Source organism: Eleutherodactylus coqui, chromosome 11 (assembly GCF_035609145.1).
Source record: "Eleutherodactylus coqui strain aEleCoq1 chromosome 11, aEleCoq1.hap1, whole genome shotgun sequence".
Lineage (NCBI taxonomy): Eukaryota > Metazoa > Chordata > Amphibia > Anura > Eleutherodactylidae > Eleutherodactylus > Eleutherodactylus coqui.
In genome coordinates, this window is record NC_089847.1 from 132,358,788 (window position 1) to 132,372,130 (window position 13,343).

General features: G+C 43.8%; 1 protein-coding gene across 2 annotated transcripts in view; it reads left to right on the forward strand.

Moving 5' to 3' along the window:
* AMPD3 (adenosine monophosphate deaminase 3) overlaps positions 1–13,343 on the forward strand; it is a 41,100-nt gene that overhangs the window by 20,372 nt on the left and 7,385 nt on the right. For both annotated transcript variants that reach the window (XM_066583541.1, XM_066583542.1), the window contains 7 exons: positions 1,234–1,450; positions 2,587–2,752; positions 3,644–3,860; positions 5,936–6,065; positions 10,020–10,214; positions 12,171–12,302; positions 12,442–12,605. In XM_066583541.1, the coding sequence (XP_066439638.1) occupies positions 1,234–1,450; positions 2,587–2,752; positions 3,644–3,860; positions 5,936–6,065; positions 10,020–10,214; positions 12,171–12,302; positions 12,442–12,605 (1,221 nt within the window). The remainder of the gene's footprint in view (positions 1–1,233; positions 1,451–2,586; positions 2,753–3,643; positions 3,861–5,935; positions 6,066–10,019; positions 10,215–12,170; positions 12,303–12,441; positions 12,606–13,343) is intronic.

Consider the following 13,343-nt stretch of genomic DNA (forward strand, 5'->3'; position numbering starts at 1 on the left):
CTGGTGTGATGGTCTGGTGGGCCATCACATACAACAGTCGGTCCCCCCTAGTGGTGGTACGAGGGACAATGACAGCTCAGCGATATGTTCAGGACATCCTGCAGCCACTTGTGTTCCTCTCATGGCGGCTTCCAGCTGGATAATGCTCGGCCGCACACACAAGGGGGTCACAGGAGCCCCACAACATTGTCACACTTCGTGGCTGCCCGTTCACCAGATTTATCACCAATAGAACATGGATGGGACCATCTGGGATGCCAACTTTAATAGCCTACAAGTTTTCATGATCTAGAGTTACAGCAAATGTGGAACCATATGCGGCAGGATACCATACAGAACCTGTATGCCTCCATGCCCGCCAGTATCACATCTTGTATCTAAGCTACAAGCGGCCCAACAGGGTACTAGAGCCTCCATTCTCCCCACCCCGTATGACATTTTGTATCCAAGCTAGAGTCAGTACATCAGGGTACTAGAGCCTCCATGCCCACCCGTATCAGATCTTGTATCCAAGCTAGAGGCGGTACAACAGAGTACTAGAGCCTCCATGCCCGTCCGTATCACATCTTGTATCCAAGCTAGAGGCGGTACAACAGGGTACTAGAGTCTCCATGCCCACCTGTATCACATCTTGTATCCAAGCTAGAGGCGGTACAACAGGGTACTAGAGCCTCCATGCCTGCCTGTATCAGATCTTGTATCCAAGCTAGAGGCAGTACAACAGGGTACTAGAGCCTCCATGTCCGCCCGTATCACATCTTGTATCCAAGCTAGAGGTGGTACAACAGGGTACTAGTGCCTCTATGCCCGCCCGTATCACATCTTTTATCCAAGCTAGAGGCGGTACAACAGGGTACTAGAGCCTCCCTAGAAGGGATCAGTTCTCCACAATAAATGGTCCTTTTCCTCTGATATTGTAATCTCTTATAACCACGTTACAATCACAGAGAACGTTTCATTCCATTCCGACAACTTCTAGGGGAGGGATGGTTTCTAACAATGAATGGGATACAATATATAGAGTAATACGATTAATATCCCCAAACCCATGTAACCATTACAGGATAACTCAACTATTTGTCAAGATTTGGAAATGTTAAATTATTTTCTCATGCATTGTCATTGATTATACGGAGTCACCACAGAGATCCTGCTTATCACTACTGTAGGGAAGAATCTGATGGGACACATCGTAAGAAACAGATAAATGCTCCTTAATTTTCTTTGATGTAGGAAGAAAAGTTTCAAGATTATTCGATCACAGTCTTTGTCTCTTCAAATGCCTCCTAATGACTGGAAGTCTTCGTCCTCCATAACGCCAGATCCATCTCCCATATCTCCAGCACAACCAGCCCTTCCTATTATACGTGGTCCGACACAGGTGGTTCAAGTACCGTACGATGTCCCTGAATTCCAGAGAGTCACCATAAGTGGAGATTACTGTGCGGGGGTAAGACCATTGCTCATATCTTGTATCTCGTTGCATGTTGGTGACGTTTTTGCTGATTCAAGAGTAAAAGTGGCTAACATAGTTTATCTAGCTGTTGACTGAGCACTAATTTGGTGGCCACTATACCAATATGATCATTGGCTGATCTTGTTGAAATTGTTGGGTTTGGAAGACATTTATGTCATAGGTATCACCGGCTTTAGTTGAAAAGCTGATTGAATAAAGAGCTAGTTGAATGAGAAAGTGGTTGAGAGCTGTTGGATAAAGAACTCATTGGGAGAAGAGTTGGTTTGATGAAGATCTAGTATCGCGAAGGGTTGGTTGGTGGGTTGGTTCATTGGTGGGCTAAAGAATTGGTTGAGTCAAGAGCTGGTTGGTTAGATAAATAGCTGGTTGAATGCAGAATTAGGGTTATTTTACACAGGATGACTGTGGAAGTGGTTTGGTAAAGAACTTAGAGAAGTATTGGTTTGATGAAGAACTCATGTGGGGAAGAGTTGGGTGTTAGATTGGTTGATTGATTACCTAAAAAATTGGTTGAGTGAACATTTGGTTGGTTGGATAAATAACTGTTTGAGTGCAAAGTTAAGGTACCTTTTTACACGGGGATAGTCACCCGAATAATTGCTCAAATGAGCAATTATGGTTGGCTGTTGGCCCGTGTACAGGGCACTGTGCGAGAAGACGATCAGTAGTCACTACTCATTCTGTTTTGGTGAGCTTAACCGGAATGACTACTGAGACTTCTTGCTCAGTGTAAACGGGTGTCCTCAAACTCTGACTACCTGTATATAGTGAATGGAGGTGGGCGGCCGTAAAAGATATCTTACCCGCTCTTCTTCGATTCTCTGACAGACTATACTTGGTTTCTTGATTGGATACAATATAAGTTAGCAAGAGTGAGTTTTACCACATATCCAAAATTTTATTTGTACAACACTTTACCTGGATACAAAATGGCGGCATCTCCACGCCATAAAACTACCTGTACGTGAACTGAAGTAATATTAGAGTAGCTTTCCTTCTAGAGAGTGGTACATCAGTTTCTGTGTATTTTACCATTGAAATTGGAAATTTGTATTCCGTATGTATCAACCTTAATCAGACCTTCCTTAAAACCTTCCCGCCATCCTCAGGTCACGGTGGATGATTATGAACAAGCTGCCATCGGACTTGCCAAAGCTCTCCTAATAAGAGAGAAGTACTGCCGGCTGGCGTATCACCGATTTCCCAAAACCACCGCTCAGTACTTGTGCAGCATGAATGATGAGAATTGGAGAATGGAGGACGAGGTGCTTCCAGGTACAAGGAAATTCCCTTTTTAGCAATATTTTGATCAGTATGTAATTGCCCCATAAACAGACTAACCATGTGAAGAATCACAGCCACAGCAGATCGTCGGCTGTATGTCGATGTTCATCGCAAAATCAAATAATAGTTCACAACTATTTAAACAAAAGTCACAATTAGAGAAGAACAACAGCTCTGTGGATGCAATGGCCAAGGTGGCCAGAAGTATGGAAACCACTGAGCAAGCTGCATTCTGTTGCTTCCATAACCTCTATAGAAGTGAATGGGCGTTAAAGAAATGGTCACACAGAGCGGTAAGCTGTTGTGTAACTTGACTACCAAATGGAGGAGCCAATAACACCTGTGAGGGCACCGATGAGACACCCACTCACACTGCCTCCTGATAATGAGGGGGGTGGATGCTTGGTGTAAACTCCCACACCTACTGGATACAGGGTGCCAGACCATTCTTATATATGTAGTTCACCATGCAGACCAGCAACCTATTAATGACGCCATGATAATTCGGCGGGTTGCCCTGCATTTAGATGTTCGTAGAAAGTATGCCACAGAATGTATCCCATGTCATTAGGGCCAAAGGAGCCGCATTAAGTATTAACAGATGGAAATAAATACTACTTGTGATTCTTGCTCAGGGGTCCAATTACTTTTGTGTATACCAAGAGTCCTTTTTGCTGACCCAAAATGGGGTATGGCTTCCTAAAAACATGAAATATAGGCATAAGTCATCATCTTGGGGGGTGGGGGGGACAAACTTATATGCAACAATACAATGTAATAAAAATTTACAATGTATCTCACAAACATTTGTATTGCAATATATGATCAAACAAGAAATCTTCGTTTTTGATGCAGATCCTACATTTTCTTCCTATTTTACAGTCTTCAACGCACCCCCTGGAGACGAGGATCCTTACAATTTAGAAAACGTTCCCTCAAACCTTAATTATGTCGTAAAGATGAGAGGCGGGATCCCATACATCTACAACAGCAAGGAAATGCTTGAAGCCAATGAGCCAAGAAGTTTACCATATCCCGACCTGGAGACCTACACCCTTGACCTCAGCCACATCTTGGCTCTTATCGCTGATGGACCAATGTAAGTCACCACCCTTATGTCTTGTAGATGTCTATGGTGGGATGTTCCCCATTGCTGATTAATGTATAATCCAACTGATCCATCCGATATTGAGATCCAAACATTGAGGAAAGGGTGGGGGCATAGCAAAGATTAAGATAGGACATCAATGATGGGTCACATCAGCGTAGCATCTACCTAAAGACTGAAGACTCTTCTTTTTGTTTGTGTTGTGGCATTGGAAATGAGGATTGATAAAACATGGGCAGAGCTTCCACAGGATCCCCTGTCCATGGATGTCAGTGGAGCTGATTACTTCCATCTCCACCATGCCCTGGAGCCTCCACCACCTAGCACCCTGAAAGGTCGGTGATCCTATTCAGCCAAGAAGAGGTGGCTACTTCACCCATCTGTAGCTGCAATAAAGGGTCGGGTGGGGTCTGGGTCTCAGAGGTGGGGAGGGTCTCCCAAAAAAACTCTTTGCCTGAAGGCCACCACCAACCTTAATTTTTGCTGACGACATGTGTTGACTGACTGAGCAGCTGACATGATGTGACACCCATATTTACATGCACTTGTATGTCCAGAAAGGGAACATAAAAAAAAGTTTGGAGAAACTTTTCATGTAACTTGGCAGCAACCAAAATTGACAGAAGGAGGGTAGAGTCAGGAGCCTGAGAGTCATCACCTGAATTTATGACACATTGTGTAGCAAGCAACTTTCTTCCCAGATGAAAGGTTTCATGAACAGGTTTGTCTGGTTTTGTCTGGAAATGTTTGGATCTGCCCAGGATTTAGTATAATGGAGAGGTTAGTAAATAGGCGATGACAAGTCCCTGATACATGCCACAAGATGTAAGAAAACAATGGCCAGCATGACAGATTGTCACACATGATACGTCCTCCACTGCGGGCTACAAGGACAATCCAGGGATGTCTATTGTAGGCAAATTAGCTTTGTTACCCATAGGACAAGTGCTAATTGCATAGTAACAATGACAGATGCATAGAACCGGTCCTAAAATGTGGTATACAGTATATACCCTCCAATCCATTTGCCGTGCCAGCCTTAGCTTAGATGGCACCTTGTGTCCTTTATTAGCTCACACACCCCTTCCCCGTGATAAGAAAAAATATATATATTTATTGCACGGATGGGCAGTTAGCTTGTATTTGGCTTGTGGAGAAAGGGGCAATATAGGAGCATGCCCTCACCAGAAGAGCTCAGGAAACAAATATGGAACATGAAACAAACTTATAAATAACAGTACCAGAACCAAATACAGCACCAAAACAAAGCCCATAACATAAATACAGTACCATAGCCAAGCGAATAGCATCAATACAGCATCAACCAACCTTAGTACATAAATGCAATAAGGGAACCAAGCTCATAACCTATACCATAAATACAGCACCAGAACCAAACTCGGTACATAAAGACCGTACCAGGCCAAAACATATAACATAAATACAGAACCAGAACCAATCTCAGTACATAGATATAATACCAAAACTAAGTGCATGGCATAAATACAGCACCAGAACAGCTCATAACATAAATAAAGCACCAAAACCAAGTGCATAACATGAATACAACAAAGGTCGGTGCATAAATTCAGTACCAGAACCAATCCCATGATATAAATACAGCAGCAGCACAAAACTCAAAGCATAAATACAGTACCAGAACAGGTCATAACATAAATAAAGCCTCCAAACCAAGTGCATAACACGAATACAGAACCAGAACGAAGGTCGAGATATAAATTCAGTACCAGAACCAAACTCGTAATATAAATACAGCGGCAGCACCAAACTCAAAGCATAAATACAGCACCAGAACCAAGCTCAGTATATAAATATCACATGACCCAGACCAGTCACTTGTCATTATTGCAGCACACAGTGTTAATTGGCTGCATTTTCATCCCCAGAAGTCAATGTGGTAAGAGCTATAGATGTAGCCTGAGAGCCCAAGTGGATGCAGCTGTGATCTGACCACTTCGTTCTGTCTGTGCGCTGGCGATCCACCAGATCTGCGCTATAAATATAAGAATATTTATCTTTATTTTCTTTATCGATGTTTCCCACAGAAAAACTTACTGTCACCGCCGGCTCAACTTCCTGGGATCCAAGTTCAACCTCCATGAGATGCTGAATGAGATGTCAGAGCTGAAAGAGCTAAAGAGTGTCCCCCACCGCGACTTTTATAACGTCAGGAAGGTATACATATGTAAACGTCTGTGCTGCGTTCTTGCCTTGGCAACCATTAAAACCAGTGGACCCCATATAATGTATGGCCACCAGACACCCTCCAGAATAACGGCTGCCCCCTGCCTTGACTGAAAATCCTCTTGCCTTCCTTTATTACTTCCATGAGCCCTAACTGTCCATGCAGGGGCGTAGCTACAGGCTCATGGGCCCAAGTGCACAAATTTAGCTTGGGGCCCCCCTGAACCCCCCTCAGCTACTTGGTTGGTACCATGGTGGTAAAAAAGCTCCCAATCCCTCTTTTTAGTAATAGAGCCAACTATGTAGAAATAAAGCCCACCTACGCAGTAATAGAGCCCCCCCCCATGCCCCTGTATAGTAATAAAAAAAAAACTGTGCCGTAATAGAGCCCCCTTTGTAGAAATAGAGCCCACCTGTGTAGCAGTAGGGCCGACTACCTGAAGTTGTCATAAAGTAAATAAAAAGGTAGTTTCAGCTCCTCTCACAGATCTCATCCATGAGGGCCGCTGAAACTACTCACCCCCATCCTCCGCGATGGCCCGCGACAATCTGGTCTGTAAAGGAAAAATGGCGATGCTTGCACAGAAGACCAGATCATCGCAGGACATACGAAATCTCCGGGCTCCTGGCTACTGAAGGTAGCCGAAAAGCAGGAGATGTCACCAGAGACCGCGGTAACCAGTCCCCGGGAATGCGAACGCCGCTATCCAATGGATAACGGTGATTATGGAAAATTTTAAAAAGTTAAATAAAGTTAGTTTCACCGTCCCTCATGGATCAGATCTATGAGGGGAGGTGAAAATACTCACATCCGTCCACCATGATGTCCCGGGGCGATCTGGTCCTTCCAGGACCTTACGTCCTCTTCTGCATCGTCTGTGCACAGAAGGGATCGCGCCCCGGGAGATTTAAAATCCCTCTTCTCCCAGCTAGCATGAGTAGCCGGGAGCAGAGAGATATCACCGGGGACCAATGGATGACAGTGATCATATGAAGTAAAAAGTGTACAAGAAGCAAAAAAAGTTTTAAGTTTCATCTCCCCTTATGGATCATATCCTTGAGGGAGGTTGAAATTATGTACTTAAGACCCCTGGATTTATCCACAGACCTTACCCTGGCTTCTGCGCACAATGCTGTTGCCAAAATAGCGGACACATGCGCAAAAGCCACGGATTGCCCAGGTAATTTAAAATCTCCTTGCTCCCAAATGTAGCCGAGATCCTGGAGATTTCACAGGCGGCTGCGGTACGCAGTCCCTGGTCACGTGATCGCCGCTATCCAATGGATAATGGTTATCAAGTAAAAGTTTAAAAAAAGTTGAAGTTTAACCTCCCGTCACGGATCCATGAGGGGAGGTGAAATTACTTACCTAAAGCCTCCGGCAATGTCCCCTGTTGGAATCTTTCCTTTCCCCAACTTCGGCGCATGTGCCCGTTGGCAAAATGGCGAACCCAAGCGCAGAAGCTGGGGAGGGCCCGGGAAATTTAAAATCTCCTTGCTCCTAGCTACTAAAGGTAGCCAAGAGCGTGGAGCAGTGACCGAGGGCCGCGGTGAGCGGTTTCCTGTCACATGATCACCGTTATCCAACGGATAATGGCGATCAGGTAAGTTAAAACAGTTGAACTTCAATGCACCTTTTGGTTTGGGCCCCCTTGTGCATACAGACATAAGATTAGGGCCACAATGGGTATGTTTTTGAACACGGGACAAACAGGAGAATCCATTTTGGGGTGAAAGTCTTCATTTATATGTATGCTGTACAAAACAAACCAGTTTTTAAAATTGGCACAATTGCCAAAAAAATGAAAATTGTAATTTTTTTTCCTTCTGCTGAGCTCAGATTCATACAAAAACTGTGGCGTAAACATATGCACTACACCCCTAGATTAATTGTTAAGAGGTCTAGTTTTCAAAATGGGGTCATTTGTGGGGGTTCTCTATCGTTTTGGCTGCTCAATGGCTCTACAAGTGGGCGATGGGGCCTAAAATGCCTTCAAACAAAATGTCTGTTCTGAAAGCCACCGGCTGCTCCTTTCGGTTTGGGCCCCATTGTACATACAGACATAATATTAGGGCCACAATGGGTATGTTTCTGAACACGGGACAAACAAGAGTATCCATTTTGGGGTGTAAATCCTCATTTTTATGTGCACTATAGAAAAAAAGCAGCTTAAAATGACTTATTTGCAAAAATATGAAATTTGTTTTCTCCTCTAAATTGCATTAACTCCTGAAAAAAAACTGTGGGGTAAAAATACTCCTGCCCCCCCCCCCTCAGTGAATACATTAAGGGGTGTAGTTTTTAAAATGCGGTCGTTTATGGGGGTTTCTATCATTCGGACACCTATGAGCATTTGTCTTCTACCAAGCCAAGATTGCAAAGTGTTCCTCAAAATGTTGATAAGTAATGTTAAATTTGTACGTCATCTAAATGGTTAAAAAAAAACAAAGTTTTTCAAATGTGCTTCCAGAATAAAGTAAACAGATAGAAATATACACCTTAGCAAAAAATGTGTATAGTATGTTTGCACATATTTAAGATATTACAGTTAAACATGTGAAAAATTAACATTTTTTCCAAAAGTTTCCCAATTTTGGCACTTCTAAAAAATATACACAAATTCTATTGGTCTATTTTTACCACCAAAATGAAGTAAAATATGAAATGAAGTAGAATATGTGGTGTAGAAACGATGTCCGGATCACCTAGATAGAATAACTCCGTAAAGGTTTTGCCTATGTTAAAGTGACACATGTCAGATTTCCAAAATTTGGCTCCGTCACGAAGGAGCAAACAGGCAGACCGAAGAGGGGCCACAAGAATTGGCATATATGGGGGACAGCCACATAAAACTAGAGTGCCAGGTAATATTACTCCCCAGTCCCAGGACAAAATACTGGAGTCCCTTTAATATTGTCTCAGACACAGAAGCTACACTTGGGTTTGTACAGACAGTGGGGCTCATTTACAAACCTTTTTACTCCAGTTTCTGCTGTTCAAAAAAGGTCACATTTTTTTGCGCAAGAGGTTATTTGCACAAAAATGAGTGACTTCTCTTCATTCTGCACCAGCCTGCCAACTTTTTTGAAAAGTGGGTGGGGTTTCTCGGGAGCAGACATGGCCCTTACGGCAGGGGTCCCCAACTCCAGTCCTCAGGGACCACCAACAGGTCATGTTTTCAGGATCTCCTATAGAGAAAACACCTTGTAATTATTGTCGGGCATGCGGACAATGCCACATCACCTGTGCAATACTGAGGAAATCCTAAAAACATGACCTGTTGGCGGTCCCTGAGGACTGGAGTTGGGGAACACTACCTTACGGGACCGACAGATATAAATAATGTACACCAGAAACTGGCATGTTATACCAGAAATTCTAGGCAGATCGGATCTGGCGTACAGTTTTGAGAAGGCACACAGAGGTGTTGGGGATGAGTGTAATACATTAGGGGGTGCGCACCTCTTCATGTATTAATTGCACAATGCGCTGAGGAACATTGTACTACACCCAACTTTGGAAATGCCAGTCTTAGTAGACTTCCACCTTTTGTCTTATGTCCAGATGAGGTCGTCATAAGATCCACATCAACACAAGTATCATACACTGACTTGTGTATCACAAGTATTGGGTGGTCTAGTCCTTCTTGATAGGTCTGTGAGCTAGGTTAGGCAGATTGGTCTGGCCCTTCATCTTTATGAGATGACAACATGATCTCTCAAGCAGATTGGGTGGGGAGAACATTCTCAGTTGAGATGACAAAGTAAGAAATCATACATCGGTTAGTATGGACGTTGATGGACCTTCCTACTTTGCATGGCCTGACCACAGACACTCTGGACATTGATTGTGGCACCATCTTCACTTGAGTAATTTGGTTCTGGTGTGATGGACACTCATAGGATAGAGTGGACAACTGACAATAACGCTTTCTGTGTTTTTAGGTGGACACCCATATTCATGCCGCTGCCTGTATGAATCAGAAGCATTTGCTCCGCTTCATTAAACACACTTACCGCACAGAACCCGACAGGGTGGTGGCTGAGAAGAATGGGAAGAAGACGACACTCAAGGAACTATTCGAAAGTCTTTACATGGATCCGTATGACCTCACTGTAGACTCCCTGGATGTCCATGCGGTAATATATAGTCTGGAATGAACTGATGAAGCTCTGTAGTTCTACAACTGGGGCTATAATAACTGGAATGTAAAGTTCTAATAACTCAATGATGGGGGTGAGAAGTAGAGGAATAGGGTTCTTTAATTGGCCAATAGAGGATAACATTTGGATTGTTTCTGCATTGATACATTGTATCAATCATACAGTCTATCAATCATACATTTTAAGTTAATTACAGAAAGGTCTTCTGATCAATCCAAAAGAAACAAAAATCACAAACAGATGACAGATGTGTCCTCTCAGAGCTTTGACATGTGCATCTCTAAGATATGATAGGTCAGAGTTTTGACTTTTCAGAACTGCCCATGGTTCCTGTAGCACATAACTCAGATAAGTCCAAGATCTGTCAGAGCTCTGAGATAATAAGCCCAAGATCAGTCCAAGAAGTGTCAGAACTCTGAGATAAGTCTAGAATTGGTCTTAACACTGAGATAATAGGTCAGATCCTTACAGCTGTATCAACATTTCATATACCAAAGCCATGATTTCATAAGTGTGAGGACTAGCAGACCATCAATCATCTGTTAAGGGTCCATGTCCTAGAGCTCTGAGATAAGACTTAGATCTTCCAGGAATCGGAGAAAATAAGTAAAACTTAAGACTTTTTTGAAGGTTAACTATTGTATCTTAGAGCTCTGAGATAATAAGTCTGAGATCTGTTTGTGCTCAGAACACTTTCGTAGTGGTCCATATCACGAAGTTATTAAACATTAACTATGAGACCGGTCAGAGCTCTGAGATACTAGTTGTGACTTTTGTTGGAAAACTGAGCTTATAAATCTGAGACCCATCTAAGATCTGGGATAATAGCTCTCATATAAAGCTAAGATAATTAGGCTGCCTGTCCACGGCCGAGGCGGAATATCGCTAGCGATATTCCACCGCGGGGGAGCAGGGGGGAGAATAGACAGGTCTCTGCGGTGAGCCTATCTGATAGATGGACTGACAACGGAAAATCGTAGCATGCCGCAATTTGAATCCCGTGAGCGGAGAATCTCTCATTCTCCGCTCTTGTATGTCGGGTTGCGTTTTCCATAGTTAAGTCTATGGAAAGCATTCACTGCGTTTCCCACGGCCGGCTTATCACCGCGGGGAGCGCAGTGAAAATTCGCCCGTGGACAGGAGCCCTTAACCCTTTCCAATCCACTGTCTGACCTGTGAAGACATTATGATTTAAGGCTGTACAACTCCAATGTTGGAAGACATCCGTTAGGGTTCTCTTACTGTATATTGCCAGCCTCTCTGCTGCTGGAGCCTATCCAACGTGTCACCTCATGCAGTACTGGCTTTAGCCAGCAGATAGTGCCATTGTATAATGGCAGAAAAAGAGTAAGCCCCCTAGGAAAACCAGGATATAAATTGGACTTGAAAGGGTTAATGGTCCATATTGCAGAGTTATGAAATTACAAGTGAGAACTATCAGAGCTCTGACATCATAGTTCTGCGTTTTGCTGTAAAGCCGAGATAATGGCTCAGAGCCCTCTGTTAACAATCCATCTCCAAGTTATATTTTCCCACGGAAGCCTCACTCCATAAACAACTTACACTAAAGTCAATCTAATAAAAGCCTGTGGTATTTCAAACTATCCCCCCACTATAATAAGATTATTATTCGAGCACACTGAACTTTTTTAAGGACATCCTGATGTTCTCCGAGCTCGGACAGTTTCTCCAGTAACTTCCTAGTTCATGTTCGGAAAGTTGGCTGATAACCCATATAGACGGCCATTACAGCCCCATAGAGGGGTGGTCAACCAACATTCTGGATGGTAAAGTGATAACTAAGCAGAGTGACTCCAGAAGAGTTGGTTGACAACCCTGTTGGGAGCTATAGCGGCAGCCATATTGGTTGTCACCCAGCTTTAGCAGACACGCGGAGATGCTGTGTAATAATGGATTAATGTCGCACTGCAGGGACGACAAACCTTTCACCGATTCGATAAGTTCAACGCCAAGTATAACCCTGTGGGAGCGAGCGAGCTCCGAGACCTCTACCTGAAGACGGAAAACTACATAGATGGCGAGTACTTTGCCCGGATTATTAAGGTACGAACTCCATGATTACTACCATCTTGGAAGAAACCACCTCGAATGTAACTTAAAAAGCCCAAATTGAAAGGATTCTCTGTTTGTTTTTTGTTTTTTTGTGCCTCTTCAATAATGCGCCCCCTATCTGTCTGTTCAGGAAGTGGCTAGAGAGCTGGAGGACAGCAAGTACCAGTATACAGAGCCTCGCTTATCCATCTACGGCCGCTCCGCCAATGAGTGGGACATTCTGGCCAAGTGGTTCATCAAGCACAAGGTCTACTCCCCCAACATGCGCTGGATGATCCAGGTTCCCCGAATCTTGTAAGTCACTAATAGATCAACACAAAAGCCTTCCTGGTGACTAGTAGGGTCTCATTAATTAAAGGGGAACGCCACCATTCAACAATGTTTTAGAAGATTTTATTTGCACCTTATATTGCAGTTACACCCAGAGCTGCATTTACACTTCTGCACTGCATCTTGGGACTTGATCATGATTCCATGATTCTCCAACTGGCAGACGCTTTACTTAAGCTTTGGCTGTGACTAGAGTCTAATAATACATGATGTAACCCCAGATCAGTACAAGACAATAGTGCTGAGCGAACGGAAATAGTCAAACCCTCCAACGAGTCAAACTTAGCTAAAAGTTCAGTTCGGCACAAACCAGAACCTCTGGAAGGTAGTCACGGCCGAACCTCCTCCGCCTTCTTAATCTTCTTCTAGATATCTTCATTTCCTCTACTTCTTATGAATCTTTCTTTGCTTCTTCTTTTCCTTTCTCCGTCTTCTTCTTGATCTTTCTTTCCTCATCTTCTTCCTCCTGTTTCTCCTCTTAGGGCTCCTTCACACTGGCGAGGGTGATACCGGGCTTGTGATTCACGGCCCAATATTGCACTTGACATCCATGTGAAACCCATGGGTGCGAGGCGTTTTTACGTGGAGACAGCCTCCCATCACTGCGGGGATGAAGGGAATCGTGACGCGGATGTCACAGCTGCAGCAGAGTATCGCAGAGTTCTCCATTGCTTTCAATGGGGCTGATGCTGCTGCCGCCGG